The sequence below is a fragment of the Pholcus phalangioides genome, unplaced genomic scaffold, assembly GCF_987345545.1.
Source record: "Pholcus phalangioides strain wild (caught in Gottingen) unplaced genomic scaffold, Ppha-v1.0 ptg000042l_1, whole genome shotgun sequence".
NCBI lineage: Eukaryota > Metazoa > Arthropoda > Arachnida > Araneae > Pholcidae > Pholcus > Pholcus phalangioides.
The window spans coordinates 26593888-26615141 of record NW_028301628.1 but is presented as its reverse complement, the minus strand read 5'-3'; the positions used below and the strand labels follow the sequence as shown (position 1 = coordinate 26615141).

The following is a 21254-nucleotide window of genomic DNA, read 5'->3' as shown; positions in this document are numbered from 1 at the left end:
AAATTAAAATCTCAAATAGCAAGAATAAACAATCATATAAAACCAGCGCGAAATTTGAATTTCAGCAGAAATTTTACACGAACTCGAAAAGTAAATACATATCCAAATTATTAATTTTTTTTTTCGAATGGAAAATTTCATTAATTATTAATTTTTTTTTGTTTTTTTCAATGTGAACTATTTGATCAGTTGCGTGTGGCAACAAGTGGAATAAGCGCGTTATTCGTAAACACTGAGAGGCAAGTTCTTTGACAACGAAAAATCCAAGAGCGAAACATTGTGATCTTTGATGTTTATTTTAATCAAACTCTAAATACTTGCAAAGCAACTTGGTAAAATTTATTCAATTATTTTTCGTAAAATATTTTATCAATGTTTCATGTATTGCTATTACATGATAATACGCGATTCTAACTCTAAAGCACATGGCCCGCCAAGAGCAATCTCAACAGCATCATGGGCTTCCCGGGCATTGAGATGTTCTGGGACCCCCCCCCCCCGATTCCAAAGCCCCTTGAAGTAGCTGTACAGGTGCCCTTAACCTGGGTATCTATCCTTCTAATTCACTTATCTATGGTCAGTGTAAATGCCAATTACTTTAATTTCTAGGTGAAAAACCTATAGGCGCCAAGTTAGCACCAAGACCTCTGGTTGCAACCTTTATGGTCCACATTATGAATCGGAATAATTCAGAGGGCATCCACGCTTAAATCAGAATAATCCGGGCATTCACAAGATTTAACGGACAGTATACTGGTACTACCCAATGAAAAAAAAAAAATTGAGAATCGCGCTTAATCAGGGCCGTAGTTAGGCAGGTGCAAAGGCCGCAAAAGAGGAAAAAGATGTTTCGCTTACATTTTGACTTACTCTTCCTAACAAAGCAATAGCTTAAAATGCAGTCCAAGATAGAGAACCTCTAAGGTTGAGGCCCTGGGTAGATAATCAGTTTGTCAGCCCTGACAGAACTAAAAATTTAAGCATCTGAACTGAGCGCGCACTCACAATTTCTTTACTGGACAGCGGACACTTTGCCCATATTTATTACTGGATGACCATAATTTTTTATCACCATAAAGTAGTAGTGGCCTTAACAGTCGTTCTCAGGCGCCCATGTGAACCTGGTGGGCACCAGAGTACCCATAGACACCCTCTGGTATTGGGAAACTCCTGTTCAGAGGGGCAGCAAGTCTCTTTTTGCACTGGGCCGCAAAATACTTAAGCCTGTTCCTGCTCTCGATAGAAGTGAAACTTCTGGGTGGTTTAACCCTAGTCTGTGGGAATAGTATGGGGACACATGCTCCTTCCCACTCCACCCTAATCCAATTTTTTTTTTCCAATCTGTGCATTGCCCATCATACTAAAGAGGTACTGAGTGTTCCCAAAATAATGTTTTTTGGTGGGGGGAGGAGGAGTGACTTCTTTCCATATTGGTTGACATTTTGACATAATTTCCAAAATTTTTTTTACTGTGCTTAATCTTTTTTCAAAAATTGTCGAAAATTCTGTATTTGTGGCCTCACAGTGTAAGCCTGATATTCATAAATTGATGATTATATCACTCCCTGTTTTGATTATTTTATGAGAATTTTTAATACTGAGTATAAATTTTGTCAGTTTTCTTAATATTCGAATGTAGATTAATTGAAATATTTTCTAGGCAGAAAAATGACTGACATATTTATGAAAGAAGATTTGCACTCTCTGTTGAAGGAAAAGAAAGTGGTGTTAATTGGGGATTCTAGTAAGTTTTTTATGCTTTATCTCTACTGAGTTGGTTAGTACCCTACAGACATTCTCCCATGTATTTGTCTTTCTATTATCCAGGTTCACGAGTTTTTGATGTGGAAGACTGTTTAAAACCTATCAAAGATTTGTAATCGGTATTTTCCAAATTTATTTTATTTTATTTTTTTTGTTGGAACAGATATCTTAATTAACGCAAGACTTCCTCACAGATAAAATTTCTTCAACTTTTTAAAAAAATGTATTATTATGTCTGAGTATCACTGAATGATTACCACTGAAGCACTGCCAACCCATTTATAAGTTGAATTTTAATATTATTTATTTATTAGATATTAAACTAACATTTTAAATATAATATAGATCAGAGTATGAGTGAGCCGGTTTGCACAATTGCCTGGTCCAGTAACAGATAGAGACGTGTCCTTATCTTTTTAAAAATCCTTTATCACTTTTTGGACTAGCCAGGTATGGTGGCACATTTATGGGGAGTGGTGGTGCTTAGTGGACCTTATTGATCCAAGGTGATAAGTTCAAAGGGGCAACAAATTTTAAGAATGAATGGCTAAGAAAACTAGTTGAATGAGAAAGGGGCCACATCAGCAGTGGCCCAGCACCCGGGCTGGCCACATCAGACACTTGCGCTGACTAAACTGCGCCTGAAAGGGCATATATCTGTCGTGTGGCAGTACCATAAATTGTGTCTAATCCGCACCAAACAGAGGCAACTTTTGCACCGCCAGTGGTAACAAGTATGATCAAAAGTGCTTACTAACTGCAAATTCTGTAAATTTGTTTCGATATTGATAAATAAACATCCTGGGGAATGGTGGACATGGGTTGCTGGGGGTGTGACTAGGGGCAGTTTCAGCATTTATTTGGGCTTGTGGGCCCCTCCTGGGCTTGCCCTGGGGTGAGGGGGGCTACAAGTTGCTCCGGACAATGGAGGTAGGGTGCCTGGGCCTCGCTGCCCTGAGCCCCAATCATAAGAACTGAGGGCTGGGAGCTCCAGACTGGGGGGGGGGGGGGGGGAGTTTGGCATCCAGGCCTTCCGGCCCGGTGCACTCTGCTCTCTTCAGTGTGGCAGAGCCCCTCTGGGTAAAGGGCTTATATCCCTCATTGGACAGAGCCTCCGATCTTAAAGTTGAATGAGAGAAGGACAGTAAAATTTGTATAGCCCACCACATAAATCCGTCTGTGCCTAAAGAGCAAAATACTATGTCAGTGAGTGCCTGAATGAGTTTCCCAGTAGCAAGCATGCGAATGAGTGTCCCAGTTGCAAGCATGTGAGCAGTGGTGGCTTAAGCAAGGTTGCAATACTGTAAAGAGTGGTGGCTTAAGCAAGGTTGCAATACTGTAAAGAGTGGTGGCTTAAGCAAGGTTGCAATACTGTAAAGAGTGGTGGCTTAAGCAAGGTTGCAATACTGTAAAGAGTGGTGGCTTAAGCAAGGTTGCAATATTGTAAGGAGTGGCAGTCTAGGCTTTTTTGTTGGAACATATAAATATTTAAAATTTTTGAATAAGAAAAATTCGCAAGACACCAGTGCTTTCACTCTTTTGAGCCATACCTGGATAATGATAATGTTGAGAAAACTTGCAGGAACAGAAAGGGACCTGGGGTTCTAATATCAGAAACAAGAATGGACTATCAAAAGGGCCAATTGTGGGTTTTTGGGCTCCCAGGAGTGGTCAAGTAAAGGCAAAGAAAGAATTAGAGTTCTTGTTCAGGTCTGGACCTCCAGAACCCCCTCCCCCCCCCCAACGGCTAGTTTCTGCCTAGGGAGCCTTTTGGAGTAGGTATTTCAGCATTATAACGTTGAAACAGAAAACCGGGTCAGTTTGTTTAAAAAGAATACATTTTTTGTAAAGAATTTTTTTTTGTCAAATACATTTTTTGTTGATTGAAATTTAGATTTATCCCAGAGCTCCTAGACAAAAATTCTTTCAACCTTCCACCAGGTTTGTCATTGGTGGTGGCAAATGAGGCTTTGTATGTGTGCGGCATGTGAGCTCAAGCTGCCCCTGCATGTGAGTGAACAAGAGTGACCTATAGAACATGTGAATGATCAAAAATGACCTAGAAAGTGAGGGACCAGACCAGTGAAGGAATGTGGCACCACTCAAAAGTGGAGCAGTGGTAAGATGCTCGTCTTTACCATGAGGATTACCACCAGGGTCCACGGGGTTGAATCCGGGTTAGGTAAGACCATTGGAATCAAGTTCTTTACCTACTAAGCATGGGGCCACCATCAATTGTTGGTGCCTTCATTTCCCACCCAACTCCACTGGTTGGAAATTGCCATAGGACGGGAGTTGGTGTGCAGTAAAGTAGTAGGTTAGTGAATGATCAAAAGAGTGACATAGAGAGTGTGTGAGACATTAGGCACAAGCATATTTATAGGAGTCGGAACCAAGCAGGTTGTAGCCAAGGGTGGCAAATTAGAGGAAGGAGTGGTCAAGAAAATTAGACTAGAACGAGAGAGGAACAAAAAGAAATCTGCCTCTGGGCAGGTGCAAGGCAAGTACATGGCAGAGGAAGCCACATGTGCAGTGCCGTCTTAATGCATGGGTTTCTCAAGAGAAAAGGTGTCTGAGAAAGATGAGAAGTAGTTGAATTTTTCAAGAATTTGTCAGGTAGGGCCTCAGAAAAATCACTTGGCAAGGGGCCCATGATGCTTTTAAGACAGCCCTGCACATGTGTTCATTATTAGATGTGCATGTACCTTGGAATCCCCCTATTAATGCAGTGAAAATGCAGTGTAGCAATACCCCCTATTATGATAGTCACCTACCCTTATGATGATATCGCTCTCCAGTCATGATACATTTTCTATAATGTTAATATATTCCAATTCTAAGTTAAGGATAAATCTGGTATAACAATATTTTGTTATCCAGTCCCTTGAGCATTGTGAGAAAGAAGTGTTTCATTGAAAAAAATAATTCTTCTTCATCCGTCTCACTGAGTACATGCACCTGATAAAATGTTTAATGGTAACTTTGAATATTCATTGCATTCCAATGAGGTACTTAGTGTTAAACTTTATTTGTTTCAGACGTTCGTGCCATATATAAGGACTTGTTATGCCTTTACTCCAACTCTGAAATAATCCATCTAGGGCCTTTGAAGGGAAAAGTAAGTATCTTATGTATTAGAGAGATATGTGTGCATTGAAAATTTGTAATATACATGTAGTTTATGTTTATACAATCGTTCACCCCCCCCTCATGCCAGAAGTATGAATGTGCAATGTTCTTGGAAAAAAAGAGCGAGGAAAATGACCTTTGACATGTGAAAAGTTATTTTTTTATATTGATTTTTGAAAAATAATTGCAATATGATCACAAAAACATGTAATACTTTCATTTTATTAACCGAAAAATAAGAAAGTAGTTTTTCATACAAAATAACTGATTAATAATATTTTCGCTCGCCAAATAAGGAACTCATTTAGCAGTTCAAGATTGATCGAACTCAATTTCAAATTCACATATTAAAATGTACTCTTGTGAAAAAAAATTGTTAATCTGCTGCAGATGTGTTTGTCTGGATGTTATGTCTGAAGAAAAATATGTGCAATTTGTTCTTGAAATCATTTGAATTGTTCTTGTTCAATCACAATCAGTGACTGAGTAATAATATTGCATTCCGTAAAACCAAATAATTTTAACTGACCACTGCGAACATTATTTATATATTGCAATAATCAAAGACGGGAGGCAAACATAATTTAAATTATTCCTCAGTTCTTCGGGAATCGAGGCACATTTCTGTCATTTGGCTGGAAACATCACAAATAATGAAATTCATGCTGAAATATGTGAATTAAACTACGAAATTCACTAAAACACACTCGTTACCCATGTAAACCTTGATATCCCACTCAAATAATAATAAACACAAAGAGCACCATGACAGCCCCACTAAAATTAAAAAATTTATTGAATGCATGCCTGTGATTAGCTATTGAAAGGGAAAAAAATGCCCTAAATTTTCCTTTTTACGTTGTGGTCTCAAGTATACTTCTCATGGATTGATGGGCAGTTCTTCTTCCCCCAATATCCATGAAACAATCCACAGGAGAACCGCTCCTTGTCTCGCAGATTATTTTTTTATAATCATCAGGATGGCAGGCCCCGGATTCTTCCAATTTTTCATCTCTGCATAGAAAAAATCCCTATTAATCCTTAAATTAAACTTCACTTTAATGAAAGATCCCTACATAAACTTTTTCCCTTTGATAATTTTTCTTAGTGCAGCCAATGCATGACAGCAGTTTTTTTTTTATAATAAAGTACAATGAACAACCTGCAGCATGTGAAAAAATTTGTTAAATTTAATAATGTTGCAAAATAGCATCGTTGTCTTTCTAAATCTTTCTATTCACGTGTACGGTACGACTTAGTTAATTCAAGTTTTGGATAATTCAAACTTTTTATGGATTCCCCTTGAGTTTTCTATGGAATTAATGTTAAAATTTCTTGCTTAATTCAAACTTTTTTCAAATTTTGGGGATAATTTAAAGTTGGAGGGGAAAAAATCATGATTTTTGTATGATAAAATTTATTTTGGGAAAAATTCTACCAGTGTCAGACTTGACTTTTCTCGATCAAGTTGTTAAACAACAAATATTTAAAGAATAATAAAAGTTTCAATGTGATCTTTTTTTTCTCTATTTGATAATTTAATGCCCTGTCGTTCAGCTGGAATACGTCGAGACTGTGTACCACTTAATATCAATTATGCATTTTCAACCTGTGGATCAGGTTGCAACATTCAAAATCTGAATCTCATCATTAAGAGTATCAGAAAGTATCTGAAAGTTCAGATCGTAATACCTTAATGAAAGTATATTTCCTTAATAGCATAAGAATGATGAGCAAAATTTGGGAAACTGTTTCTTAATGGGGGATCATATGTATGAACTGTTTTCACAAATCTGGCTTTGAGCATGGTCAAAGAATTCTGCAGAAATGCTGATTCCATAACAGGGGAATAATGTAGCAGAGCTAAGATCAATTACATATGATAATTATAAATTATTAAAATTTGGAAAACACAGTTTTGTAACTAATAGAAAATTTTAATTTATAGTTATCAGTTATTAATAAGTACAATTAATAGTTATTATCCTATATTATTGTTAAGTTGCAATTTATAGTCATTTTACAGATCCGGGATAGACTAATATTGGATAATTTGAATTTTAGATAATTCAAACTTTCTTCCAATGACTTTGGACTTGGAATTAACCAAGTTCAACTGTAATTGATTTGAGATATCTATATATGCATCATATACTTCTAATTTCAGATGCAAAATTCAGTGTACAATGACACTTTGGTGAGCCATGGAAGAAAGATGAATGGGCGGGATTACAGAGAAGAGAGAAGGCTTCTGTCAAAATTGCATTGTTTCGAGTATTATTTCATCACAAGAGTGTTCAATGAATATGTTGAAGAAGTGTTGGACAAGGCGATGGCAGGTGGACAACCAGATGTGATAATCATGAACTCTTGCCTTTGGGATCTATGCAGGTGTTTATGAACACCTTTTTTGCTTATAAAATGTTGTTAATGCATGAATATAATGTTATTAACTTTAATAATGTTAGCAACAGAGTTGGGTTCTTAACTTCAAAAACTGTTATTAATTTTATGGTTTATTTATCTGAACTACTCATTGCCGTGTTCAATTTGCTAAGCAAAATAGAGCTGTTTATTCAAAATATGTGTGATAGGGCATCAGGGTTAGGTTTTTGACTGCAGAAACCAACTCGGTATTGCAACAGCCTAAAACGTATTGTTAGTGTTGTCAAATAAATTTTTTCACCCGATAGATATGTTAATAATAACAAAACACTTACTTTTATGTAGCTTAAAGTGTTTTATATTTTGAATTATAATTACTGAGAAAAAACATCTATTTTGATATTTTAAATTTTCTGATCTGCCCAAAATTTTACTCCATATAAAAATTCTGATGCAGCATCTGTTAATACAATAATGAAACTCATTTATTCTCACCTAAAAATTTCTTAGCTCATGTTGTATAAATCCCCTGAGTTGTAAAGAGTTTTCAATCAAAGCAGAGCTGGCTGGACTTGTTACTCAAAGCATTTGTTTTGCACGTTTAGATACAGCTCCAATTAGAAAACTTGACACATTATAAATGCTAGTAAATATATCATATCACTGCCAAACTTAGTTATTCTTATTTTTGCACTGAGAATAAGAACAGGAATTTCTTAAGCATCATATACGAGCCGGCACTGCCAAATTAAAGGACATTTTAGTCCTACTATTTAGTATTTTGATTGCTAGATATATTCTAATGTTATGCACTCAATAAGGGTATTGTTTTAAGCATCAGTGATTATCTAGATAATTTAATAACGGAAAATCAACATTACATATATGGTGTAAAAGAACTTTTTAAACACCTATCTGTTATAAAAAGAGTACAGCAGATGTTTATATCTATACACATATATAAACAGTTGAAGAAATTTTGGAGGGGGTCAAGAATCATTTTGAATTGAGGAATATCAAATTATTCCATAGTTTTTCCTTCATCGTTTATGCTATGCTTTATTCAAACTGCATATTTTATAAGGAAAAAAAACCCATATATATATTGTTCAAAATAATTCTGCAGAGGGTAGAAAATTATTTTACAATCATATTAAGTATTTATTCTTTGTATAACATTACATGCAATTAACGTGTGCATTTCCAATGGGAATTTTCATGTTGAAAAACAATGTTTGAGGTTTTTGATGTGACAGTTGAAACCATTGAAAACTGCCATACATCAAAAACCTGCCAACCTTTGTTAGTAATGACTTTTTTTTTAGTTTGGATTTGTTTTTTAAATATGTGTTTGCAGGTGGGGTCCAAATGGTGTCAGCCAGTACAAAGAAAATATGATTAAGTTGATGAAGCACCTAAATAGAGTTCTCAGTAAGAAATGTTTAGTTATTTGGGTCACAACTCCACCTATATCTTCTAGTATCATGGGTGGCTTTTTGGTTGTTCAGCTGGACTTCTTGAAGTATTGCCTCCGCTTTCACGTCATGGAAGCCAACACCTATTGTCAGAAAGTATGTATATTTTCTCTGTTATAATGATTGAGCTTTAAAGTTTTCATCTTGGAACTATATTATATGCTTTATTATTTAAGGAGGATCTCTCTTCCGGATCCTAACAATTCTTTTTGTTAAAAATATTTGAAAAATTTTTTCTTCAGGAAAAAATTGGTGTCAGCTATGTGCTAGGTATGAAAAATCTCCCAGATTTTTTGGGAGTCTCCTGAATTTCTGCTCCATCCTCCGAAAATTCTTATATCTCTTGCTTTTCTATGGTGATTGTAAAAAGTCCCTACTTTTGGGAAAAAATTATTCCAAAAGAATTTACCCAGAAAAAAAGACGTTGCTTTTGTTTTTATCCCAGAAATGATGCAACAAGCATAATGCGAACTGTCCCCATTGCCACAAATCACAAAAAAAAGAAAAAAAAAAGAAATAATTTTTGGGGAGTGGGATGCGAGACAAAATTGACCAAACAGCCAGTGTCAATTCGTGCCTTTCAACTCTGAAATACGTAAGACAAATTTTATCTGCTTTGACCATTCCTGTTGAGCCTGTATGTCATCATTTGGGCCTGATGGCGATTTCTTTGTTGGCGAGAATTTTGGAATAGCAATGGTATAAAAGTAATTTATAAGCTATTGGGTAGCGATGATTGGCGACTTGGGACTAATTGACTTTTTGATGCCGTGTTTTTGCAAGGGGAAAAAAAATCTCTGAAATTTTACTTTTATCAATGAAAATTCCTGTATTCGTTTTCAGAAATCCCCTTTATATTTGTTTTTGTATAGGATTTGTATTCGCTCGAAAATCTCTCTAATTCTCATTCCCCAAATTTGGCAGCTATGCATAGCATATTGAGTTTTGAACCCACATATTGTGGCTCTATAGTTCTTAAAGCTTTTCGTTCTTGTCAAACTGTTGTTTGATTCATGTCAATCTCTGATGTGACAACTTTTCAGCACCTGTTTGAGATCAACTTCAAATTCTTTTGCTCTAATACAAGGCTCGATAAATTGAAAAATAATTTAGGTCCCATCTAAATTTTTAAGAGTAATCTTACAGTTAAAAAAAAAACCTGTCTGAACTTCTTTTTTAAACTTTTCCAGATTTTGGTCATTCTTTTTTGGGTAGAGACATGCTAACATAATTTCTAAAAAAATTGAGTTGTCCTGAGACACCAATTTAGTAACCACACAAAATTTTAGGTGCTAAAGTTGATTTTTTAGTGGTTATGCTGACCTGGCCCCTGGGATTGGCCAAGTCTTGGTTTATCAAGTCCTCACATTCATGAGAAGCCATGTAAAAAAAAAGTAAACAGCATTTTTTTTCTGTTGATTTCGATGCTTTAATTTACCATGAAAACTTATATAAATACAGTCGATGCTTGTAATAACTACCCCATGTTATAGCGACCATTCATTAATAACAATTAGGGGAATAAGTCCCTAATGTTTTCATATAACGATTATTGCTATATGTTTTCCCTTTGATACAATGACCGTTTAAGACCGAATGAGGAGTTATTATAACGAGCAATTGACTGTACATGTGCTGAGTCTTAAGGCTGTAACACACTACACTGACGTGGCGTGATTTCACATTATGTCTGGTACATTGTAAATTCTGATTCGTGGGAATTTCACGTCACAGAATTTCCAAGAATCAGAATTCACAACGTCTCTGACATGACACGATTAACATGTCACGTCAGTGTAGCGTGTTTCAGCCTTTAAACTTTTCAAAAGCTGTAATGTGCTTCATAAAATTAGCATAGACAAACATTTTTGCACTAGTTTTTTCCCATTGTGTGTGCTTGAAGGTATTTATTTTTTTCCATTTTATATTGAATCCAATTATACCATTAGAATTTTCCTCATTGAATGAATTTTGATCTCTTGAATCATAGGTAGTTTTGGCACATGGATATGATGTACTAGACGTTCATTATCATCTTAGAATGCAGTTGCATAGGCGAGCTTCAGATGGAATTCATTGGCTTCCGACAGCAGTACGTTATGTGACAAATCTACTGTTGACCCACATATCGCTGTCTTGGGGATTTCCTCTTCCTCACAGGTGCAGCTTAAATTTTGTTGAAATTATTCTATAAAATCAGTGTCCCTCGAACTTTTGATATAATAATAATAATGTGATCCACACGTATTCCCAAGGGATCAGTATGATCCGTCCAGGGAATTTGTTAGTGTTAGTAAACATCCATGCCCGAACTGGGATTCGAACCCAGACCTGCACAGTGAGAAGCCAGTTCCCTAACCACTCGACTGCCAGGTGGCAATGATGATCTTATCAATTAATTTGGTTTACTAACATTTATCGTTTTCAATTTTTTTTGAACAAAGGTATGAGTCCACGATAACACAAAGAACTCTTACTGAATCAAATGTAGGGGATGATGTAGAAGAAGATTCATCTCATAGTGTTGAAAACTTGAAACACAATGATGTGCCTAAAGTGAGTTCCAATTCAGCTGAACATATTTTGAAATCAAATTAAGAATTTCGTTGTAATCATTTGTTTATTTCCTGATATACATTTACATACATTGCCAAAATGATTTTTAGTCTCCAAAAGAAATTTTTACCCTAAGAGAAAGGTAGAAAATAATGCTTCTTTTGACTTTTTCAGGACATAGTCACCTTCTTTCATGTTGGTGGCAGATATGCTGCTATAAATTCCAAACATTTTGTGCTGTTCTCAGCCTTGTTTAGTAACTACACAAAGAAAATTTTAGGTGACAAATTTTTTTTAGCAAACAATTTTTTACTTGCCATGGCAAACCTGGGACTTGTCCAGCCCTGATCTATATATAGACCAAGAGATACAGTATATTTTACTAGAACATGTCAACATCTAATAAAAAAATCCAGAAAGATTTGTTTTTTGCCATCAAACAAATATTTTGGTACTGTTTGTCCTTTTAAAAGCAAGAATAATTTATGCCATCCATTCGCTTCATTTCAGTGTGCCTCTAACTATTGTTTGCAGTATGCAATTTCCTTTAAAGCTTGTGAAATTTTGTTACTTGAGTAAAAATTTTTTTTTCTACTCTTCTCAGAAAGTGAAGAATGCCGTGGGTATGTCTCATCATGACTTTGAGAAAAAACAAAAGCTGAAGCAGTCTCACAAACGCATCCGAGTTTGGTCCAACTGTCCGAAACCACCAACCCATTCAAAGTGGAGCAATGCAAGATAGACAGATTATTTCCACATTATGCTACGCAAACTATATTGGTAGATGAAGTGTATTTTTATAGAGAACAGGCAAATTTTTTTTTCATATATTTGCTTATATATTCTTTGAACTTTAAATTTCCACCATTTCTTTTGTGGATGCTGATGCACTTTTTTGATTTGATTTCTTTTTATGTTTTATTCAAGCAATTGTGATTTTAAGTGTTCAAACTTATATTTTGAGAGCTTATTTTAATTTGTGTAGATATATATTGCATGAAATATATATGCAGGTATGTGATTAGGTCTATGCCAAAGAAAAAAAATGTACAGAATTTTTTTGTACAGAAAGATTTATTTTGTACGGAAATAAAAAGTTGAAAAGTTTTTCATTTATACAATTATACTAGACATACATTGATATTATTCAAGATTTTTTTTTGTTTTCAGACTGTTGTGTTATTATCCAAGTAAAAGTTTTTCTATTAGCCAGTCGGTAGATGTGTATACAATAAACTTTTTTCAATGACAAAACTCTCAGTTTTTATACTTTTTTTGTTTTGATTAATTCATTCATCAGTCAGAAATTATGGGGATTTTTTTTTTTTGCAATGTATCAATTCTCAAATGCTTTAAGGTCCTGTTTGGCCTTTTGTTCTTCTCCCATTAGTTAAAAAACTCAATTTTTCAAAATTGAAAAACTAGAAACGGAAGTCTTAATTATAAGGCAGTATATAAAAGGGGATGACACTATAATAGTTTGATAAAATATCTTTTACAAAACTTGAAAAGAAAGAACAACTGTTAGCCTATTCTTTACATTTGCTTGAATGTATCCGATACACTTATAGAGTTGAATTTTTCAAGTTTACAAAAATTTTATAGTGTAATGCTGACCTAAGCCATACACAGTCAACCCTTGGCTTGCTGGCCAAATGTGGCCAGGGAAGCCAATATTCCAAAATTTGTGGTTACAGATTCTGTACTAGTCATTCTATAAAAACATTTTTTTTGTTGTGGTAAAATATGGACTATACATGGGAATCAGGGTTGGTAAAAAAACCGTTTTTTTTGAAAAAAACCAGGTTTAAATCAGGTTTTTTTGGTTTAAACCGTTTTTTTTGTTTTAAATAGTATTAACATTAAAAACAATGAAATTTCTGAAAAATCATTAACACTTCCAATAATTAACTAAAATAAAATGTTTATTAATGTAATTAACACTATTCCCATGCTAATTAATCAATAAATATTTATTACATTTTAACAAAAATCAACTTTTGCAATTTAATTATTTTTTGCTTAACTCAATGGATTACTGTGTGTTTGAAAATTCTTTTTAATGTTATTATTAATCATATAATTTTTCTCCAGTTACTTTCAGTATACTTAATTAGGAAGCTATTTTGCAAAAAGTAATAAAAATTAGGTGAATATAATGTATTTAATGAAGCATAAATAATGCAGATTAATTAGCAATGACTTACGATATACAGGGTGATTATAACTAAGGTTCTGATTTCAAAACACTGTAAAAAAAAGAATGATTGCCAGAATGACTTGAAAATTGACATGAATATTCCTGAAAAAATTCAATTTTATTTGATAAAGGGGAAAAAGTACTTAAAAATGTAAAATTAATGGCATCATCCAACATGTGGGAAATTTGCTCGCAGAATGAAAGCGATAGCCAGTCATGGCAAAATTATAACTTAATAATAGCATTGCACGATTTCATATTTCATGGAAACATCACGAAAAACGAAGTAATTGAACAAATAACTACAACTTACTTATGAAATGTTAAATATGTTGTCCACCGCGTGTTCTGGCTATGAGGTTGAAAGCACAAAAATTCTTGTTCAACAACAGAATCGGAGTATGCCATGGTCATAATGTGGATGTGCTTGCAATTCAGCGTTATTAAACCAAACGCCCCCCCCCCCCCCGTTAATATTCCTGAGGAACTTCTAACATATAGGGAATGTGCTGGAGATTACAATTCACCAAAGTTTGCAATCTGACCACTGTTTTTAATATTTTGAGGTAACCCCACAGCCAGAAGTTGCAAGACTTAAGGTGCATCCTGTCAAAATGGGTCTTCAGCAGCTGCTTTGCTGGTATTGCAATGTGCATCTTGATATCCACACACTGATCCTGTGGAAGTGCCGAAATGATGTGGTTGCACAATATAGATTATACTTCTGGCCAAGTACAGCATCATCTACTTGCACATTTTGCACTTTTTTCTTTTGCAAAAGAAACTTCCATTGCTTCAGGAGTATCCATGCAAATTTTCAAGTCATTCTGATCAGTACTTATTGTATAGTTTTGGAGTCAACTTAAATTATAATCACCCTGTATATAGCTGATTATTTTTCATAAATCTGTTACTACTATACAGTAGAACCTTGATTAACTGGGCTTAACAGTGTGTGTGTGAAAGTATAAAAAAAACAACTATTGAATATTAAGACTGGGAGATATACAGTAGGAGATGTGCTACTTCTTATGGGAAAGAAAATGAAAATGTATGTGAGGTAATGTAACAACTAGTACACTAGTCTTTGTCCTTTAAGGACAGCTGGTGTCTTTATTGGATTATAGGACCACCTGCCCCTAGCATGATGGTGTCACTACTGTAGCTGCTTCTTTGTGAAGGGAAAAGGAAACCCTGTGAGATAATACACCACTACATTTAGATGTGTGATGCAATCCTTATTCATGAATTTGCTAAAGATAGAGCATCAGAATGTAGCCAAAGGTTAGAAAATGTTGTAAGAATGAGAAATTTTGGCTTTTATATATAACTTTAAATGACTAAGATACTTCATATGAAAAATATATATATATTCTGGCCACTTTTATGAGACTTTTTGAAAAAAAACCACTTATAAAATCTTATATCATTTAAAGATATACCATCAGAATGTACCCCAAGGATATAAAATGTGGTAAAAATGAAACATTTTGGCTAATAATGAACCAATATGATATTTTTCAAGGGAAAAAAAATGATATTTATTCAACTTTTATTTGATTTTTTGAAAAAAACCAAAGTGGTTAAAAAAAAACTTGGTTAAAACCAAGGTTTAAACCAAACAATTAGGAATTACCAATAAAATCAAATCAAATACTAGAAAAAACAAACATTTGACCCTTTTTAGCTGTTTTTAAATTTTTATTGATCCACATTATAACTGCTGCAGTAAAAATCATTAAACCCTCTGCAAAATGCTACATCTTTTTTTCAAGATTATTTTTTCTGATTTTGTGTAGCTGATAGTGCTTTCCCCCCCCCCCCACTCTGAGAAGAATAATAAAAAACTCAGAGAAAGAGAAATAATCTGTTTTTTTTTTATTATTCATGTTCTACGTATATTCCCATCGTACTCAGAATGTAAAGGGAAAAAAACATTCTCCTTGTTACCAGACTTTGAACAAAAGCTGACTCCGCCTACAGCCAGTTGACCCGACAGGTTGGGGGACGGAAAACATGTTTGACGGTAAAAAAAATTTAATGTATTATCTGGGCTCGTCATTGCCCAATGAGAGGGTTTTAAGGAGGCGATTGCCAAAATAAAAGGCATCAGGTTGACAAGATATCTTGTTAATGCCACTGTAAAGGCTTAGTAAAAATTTGGAATGAAAAAAAATAATCAAAATGATAAGGAACTTCTGTGGCCTGTTTGTTAGAATGCCATTGATCCTTATTATGATTCAAAATTTTCATTGTTATTCTATTGAATAACAGTTTTAATTGAGTATAACTCAGGTTTAATTTGAGAATTTCTACATTCATTGTACATATGAGCAACTGCTATTTGTGTTGGAAAGGATATTCTGGTTTTTGTGTTACAAAGTTTCTTGTTTGTTTCATGAAGTGGTATTGTATCAAACTTTTGTGTTTAGTTCAAGTTAAATACAGTAGACATCTTTATAACGACCATCCATTATTGTGACCATTCCATTATAATGACTAAAACGATAATTTTTTTTCTATTCATCCCTTGTTATTTATAATCCAATGTAGCAACCTACAAATATCATTCAATCTAATACAACGTCTGATGTCAGCTCTGTTCTGCCTCTTTTTCCCCCAAAAAAAAACCAATTCTTGTTTTTTTGTTTGCCAAAATAGTGTTTGACATTGACCCCCTTTATATCAGAGGTTATTGACTTATGAGTCATGACCCAAAATTAGGTAGCAGGGGCTTCCAAGATTGGTTGCTCAAATCACTAATAGATAGATGCTCTTGAGCTATGGGTCTGAACCCAAACTTGATTCACAGGGGTATCTTAGAGGAGTTGTATGAATTCATGTATAGTCTGTTAGAAATGTGCTTACTACGTCACTGATCTTACTAATTTAAAAAAAACAGTCTCATGGGTCGTGAAACCAATCTTGTTGATTTTGGGTCCAGATGAAAAAGGTTGAAAACCCTTGCTTTATATGTTATAGAATTTGTTTAACACGTTCAAGCATGTAATTAATTTTCACAATTTTATTATTATTTTTCTAACCTGACACATTTTTACTGCCACTGTTTGCATTATAACAAAATGAATAATGTAATTCCTTATTCTGCTCAAATATGAATTCTAAGAAGACTTTTTTCAACTTTTTTGAACATTTGATATATAATGACCATCCAATATAGCATCCTTTTTTCGTGGAACGACAAAGGTCATTATAACGAGCGTAGACTGTATTACTGGTGTCTCAGTTGTTAAATTTGTTTTGACAGTAACAAAACAAATCCCTTTTCTTTAAAAACTTTTCTGTGCTGTTTTCATCATTGTGAATCAAGTTTGAGGACTACTTTCCTTCCCCCCTCCCCATAAGCTGAACAAAAATATCACAGTGAAACTTTTGTATAAAAGTGCTTAAGGGACCAGAAAAAAAGTATTGTTATACAAAGAATATTGTTATCGATAGAATATATTTAACACTATGAGAGATGTGCCAGGAAAGAAGAGCGATATTGCTGTATTGGCTCATATCATTATACAAGGTATTGCTGCACAGGATTTTGATTATATTTGAATCAAATGTCTATAAAAATTTGAATACATTTCCGTTATATAAAAGCAGTGATAACAGCAAAGTACACGAAACATTTATTCATTTTTTAATCTGCTAAAATTATATTTATTAACAAATCTTTGTATTGGCACTTGTATTTATCTCTGTAGATTTGAATATGTTCTTTGTAAGTATAAAACACATACACACACAGTCAATATATTATATATTCATATATTTACAGTAAACATTTTGCGCAAAAACAATCTACACTTGATTGAAAACATGTTTTGTTATACACATTCAAATAGAGTTAAAATACAAATGAGACATATAATGGCCATAAAATAATGTTTTTGAAAGGACAGCGCTTGTCGTTCAATGGCAGCGAGGCAGTCATTATAAATTCACCTTGTTCGTATAAATGAGAATATTGCTTTACTAAAAAACAAAATCTAAGGTGACCAACTTTTGAACATGAAGATGACGGAGAATATAGGAGATTTTGTCATGATAAATTTAAGTAATTTATCAAATATTGCATATAAAATTGACAGGATAATTTATATTTAAAATATGCAGAAGCAATTGGAATGACAGCACGTTAATGTATTTGGTATAGTTTTGAACATTTCTACTCACTCTTAAAATACAACAAAATGCTGATATGATATTCTGTGGATCAAGAAAAATGTTGAAGAAGGATTATCATTATATCGAGGAACAGAATAATCATGACGCACAACCAAATTTATGCTGCTGTCAACATTTCTTACCAGCATTACTGCTGTTCCACTCAGAAAAGCACACTTATGAGCATTTATTCACCACACAAAAATTCTAATTTATTTGTTAATTGACAAAATTCACATGCAAAAACTAATGAGGAATTGAAACATATTTAGACAGTATATAAATTTGAGAATACTGACATGTTTCTGCATTTATGGTTATCTTTTTGGGTGAAAAAAATTCCTCCTAACACTATGAAAAGTGTGGTCAGAATAAATGTGGTTTGTAGTATTAGAAGGTTTCTTGTTTTTCACCTTGAAAACAGTACCCATAACTTCCAAAACATATATCAGTGTTTCTAAAATTTATTTATATATTGCCTGTAATTTTTGTATTGTAATTTTTCTCTTTTTTACTAGACTCATGCTAGTTATTGATTTAAATAATTCAAATGTTTTGATCCTGAGGTAAAGGTCATTCATTCTCAGTGAAAAGGTTTACCACATTGCGCTTTTGTGAACTACACAGAAAGTACAATACTGACAACTTCATTAACACTTTTGGTGATCAGGTAGTCCAAAATACTGATGTTATTAGATGCACTGGCACTCAAAAGAACAAAAATATATCAAAGGTGATTTTGATTAGGATGTAAACGAAATCTTTCTGGCATTCCAGCGCACACTCCGAGGCTTTCGATTAGAAGTAGCAAAACAGCTGATCAAGAAGCCTAGTGTACTAATGATACAGCCAGCAGACATAATTGGAACATTGGATTATCAGCCAACAGTCTGCTGGTGAAGGCAGGGCCGTCTTTAGAGCATGATGGGCCCCCGGGCAAAGTGATTTTTCTGAGGCCCTACCTGTAAAATTCTCGAAAATTTCAACCGGTTCTAATTTTTGTGAGACCCCCATTCTCTTGAGACCGTGCCCGGGTAGGCCCATGTATTAAGATGGCACTGGGTGAAGGGGGAAACTCATGAGCGAAAGTGTCCAAATGCAATGAATTAATCCCAGTGTAATTCAAATTAATGCCTTCCAAAAGTATTATATAAAGGGGGTTTAGCATAGTAAAGGATATCATTGTATTGAGAGAAGTTCCAAAAAGATTTCTGAAAAGTATTGTTGTCGAGAGATTTGCTGTTACCTCATATTTTCAGTATCATTGTACCAAGTTTTTACTGTACATCTATCGATTCTTGCAATCAAACTTATTCATATTTATCTACAGATATTGCTTTGATTTTCTTCTCTTGTTGTGTAAATTGCGGAAGCTTTACACAATCATGAATTGTAAACGAAATTGTTACCATAAGCTGCAATTTAACCCTTTTGGGTCTTTCCCCATTTTATTTCACCATGCATTGATGAAGTAACAGATTTTTACATACTGTAGGGCCTACAAGGGAATTATTCTACACTTGGTGATGAGAGAGAGAGAGAGTCAGAGACGCTCCCTATTTGCAGGTTATTCAACTTGCATAAATGCAAATAGATAAATTAGTTTTATGCTAATTTGATTTATCTAATTTGCCAATTTATGTTCATCATTGAAGACACTGTCTTAGTGCAAACATGTGACCTGGGAATACTTTACACAAACCCTAAAAATTTTCCAGGATTCAAAAGATTGATTTGCTTTACTTATTGAACTCTGTGAATATATTCACTATTTTCATTTAGTGTATATTCTTAACACATTTATGGTATTGCTGAATTTTTCATATTGTCTTCATTCACAATATCAATATGAAATGGTTGGTATGAAATGAAATTGAAAGTGCCTTAAACAATGTTCACTGTACATATATAGGGGAAGCCCAGTACACATATTGTACATATACAGGATGAGTCCTTTTATCCGGGAATAATTCTCAAACTTGATTGTACAAGCATACTTCCAATTGAAAAAGCATCTAAATAACACATAGAACTTATATACGTCATTCATGTTGCAAGGGATTGCATAGTTATTAAAATAGAAAAATTAACTTTTTATATGCACATCCTGTCCTAAAACACTCAATTAGGAAGTTATTTGAGTGCAATATTTGCTTCGATATTTGAATTCAAAAACCTCTGAAAATGCGGGAAAGAACTGCCTTAATTTTTTTATAGACAAGCTCATTATGCTGCCCTCTCCCCCCTTTTCAGCAATTTTTTGAATTCAAATATCGCACTCAGAAACATGGAATTTTTGTTATTGGACTCAGGAGAGACAGGGCAACAACTTTTTAATTGGGTTTTTGAGCACAGGGTGACTGAATAAAAAGTTTATTCATTTTAATAACTGTACAATCCCTTACAACATGAATGACGTTTGTGCGGTTCACATGTTATTTGGGTACTTTTTCTAATTGGAAGCATGCTTCTAGGGTCAACAGTTTACCACTAATTTGCGGCTAAGGGACTTGAGTAACCACGCTATGTATTTAAGAGAAAAAGGCAATGGATATGGGATATTCATTGGTATTTGATTATTATAATATAATTAAAAGACGAATTATAAATAGTACAGGACTTTTCGAAGATTATTACTGAAACTGGACCCCCAAAGCAGAAAGTTTTGCATTGTTCTGCTACTATCCCCCAGACAACACCCTCTATAGATAAGATATCTACAGTGTCGGAGCTGGGATGTTGTGGGTGCTCGAGCATCCACTTTGTCATGTCACCCATGTCATTTCTTGCATGGGTCCTAGCACCAGTCTCGAAACAGACGTCCCTGCTTATCTATATAGTGGAAGTGGCCAACAGCTGGCCTGCGAGGTGATTGTGTGCGGCCCTCAACAACGCAAAAATGTTGTATCGAATTCGCGATTATTATTTAAGCTATTGGTTCCAACCGCAGACTTCCTGGTTAACTAACATTAATTATTTCTAAGGGACGGAAATAGTTCACTATGTTCCTCACCACATCGTCTTCTCACACAAAGTGCTCATGAAGTATGTTACAGGTATTTTTTTTAATACCATACATATTTGGTGTTCTGCTCACAGGGACGATACTTTTTCGGAATAGACGAATGGCACCTTGAAAGGAACTTCAACCGTCTAAGCTACGCAGATTCTGGGCAAAAATGTGCCGTATTTGATAGCTTCGGTTGACCAAGGTACTTCCACATAGGAAAACGATGATTTCCGAAAGTAATGAAGCATTCATCTCTGAATTTCGACATTTCTGGTTGGTGACATTCCTCGTTTCACCACACGCAGACTGGCACTTCTTCAAACCGGTTAAAAAAATTTGGCTGACACGTACAGTGGTGTCAGAGCACCCACGGTAATTTGTGGCACGGGATCGAACAATCCCCAGTATTGATTCAGAAATCAAAATTTTTTAAATCGAGCTCAAGACCCGAAAGATTCGAAACACTTTCGACGCCCCTGTCCACGTAAAAAGAATACATGTATCACACACCTGGTTTTGTCTTTAAAATTAAAATTATTAAAATTTGTCTTAAAAC

The 21254-nt window shown here is 34.4% G+C and overlaps 1 protein-coding gene across 1 annotated transcript; it reads left to right on the top strand.

Annotated features, from left to right (window-relative positions):
- The first annotated feature begins 203 nt into the window (after positions 1–203).
- On the top strand, positions 204–12560 carry LOC149064710 (PC-esterase domain-containing protein 1A-like). Its single transcript, XM_089254754.1, has 8 exons — positions 204–332; positions 1661–1744; positions 4803–4882; positions 7061–7284; positions 8636–8849; positions 10744–10913; positions 11198–11309; positions 11914–12560. Exons 2-8 carry the CDS (start codon positions 1669–1671, stop codon positions 12049–12051), a joined length of 1014 nt encoding a protein of 337 aa, XP_089110880.1. The 5' UTR covers positions 204–332; positions 1661–1668; the 3' UTR covers positions 12052–12560.
- Positions 12561–21254: the final 8694 nt, after the last annotated feature.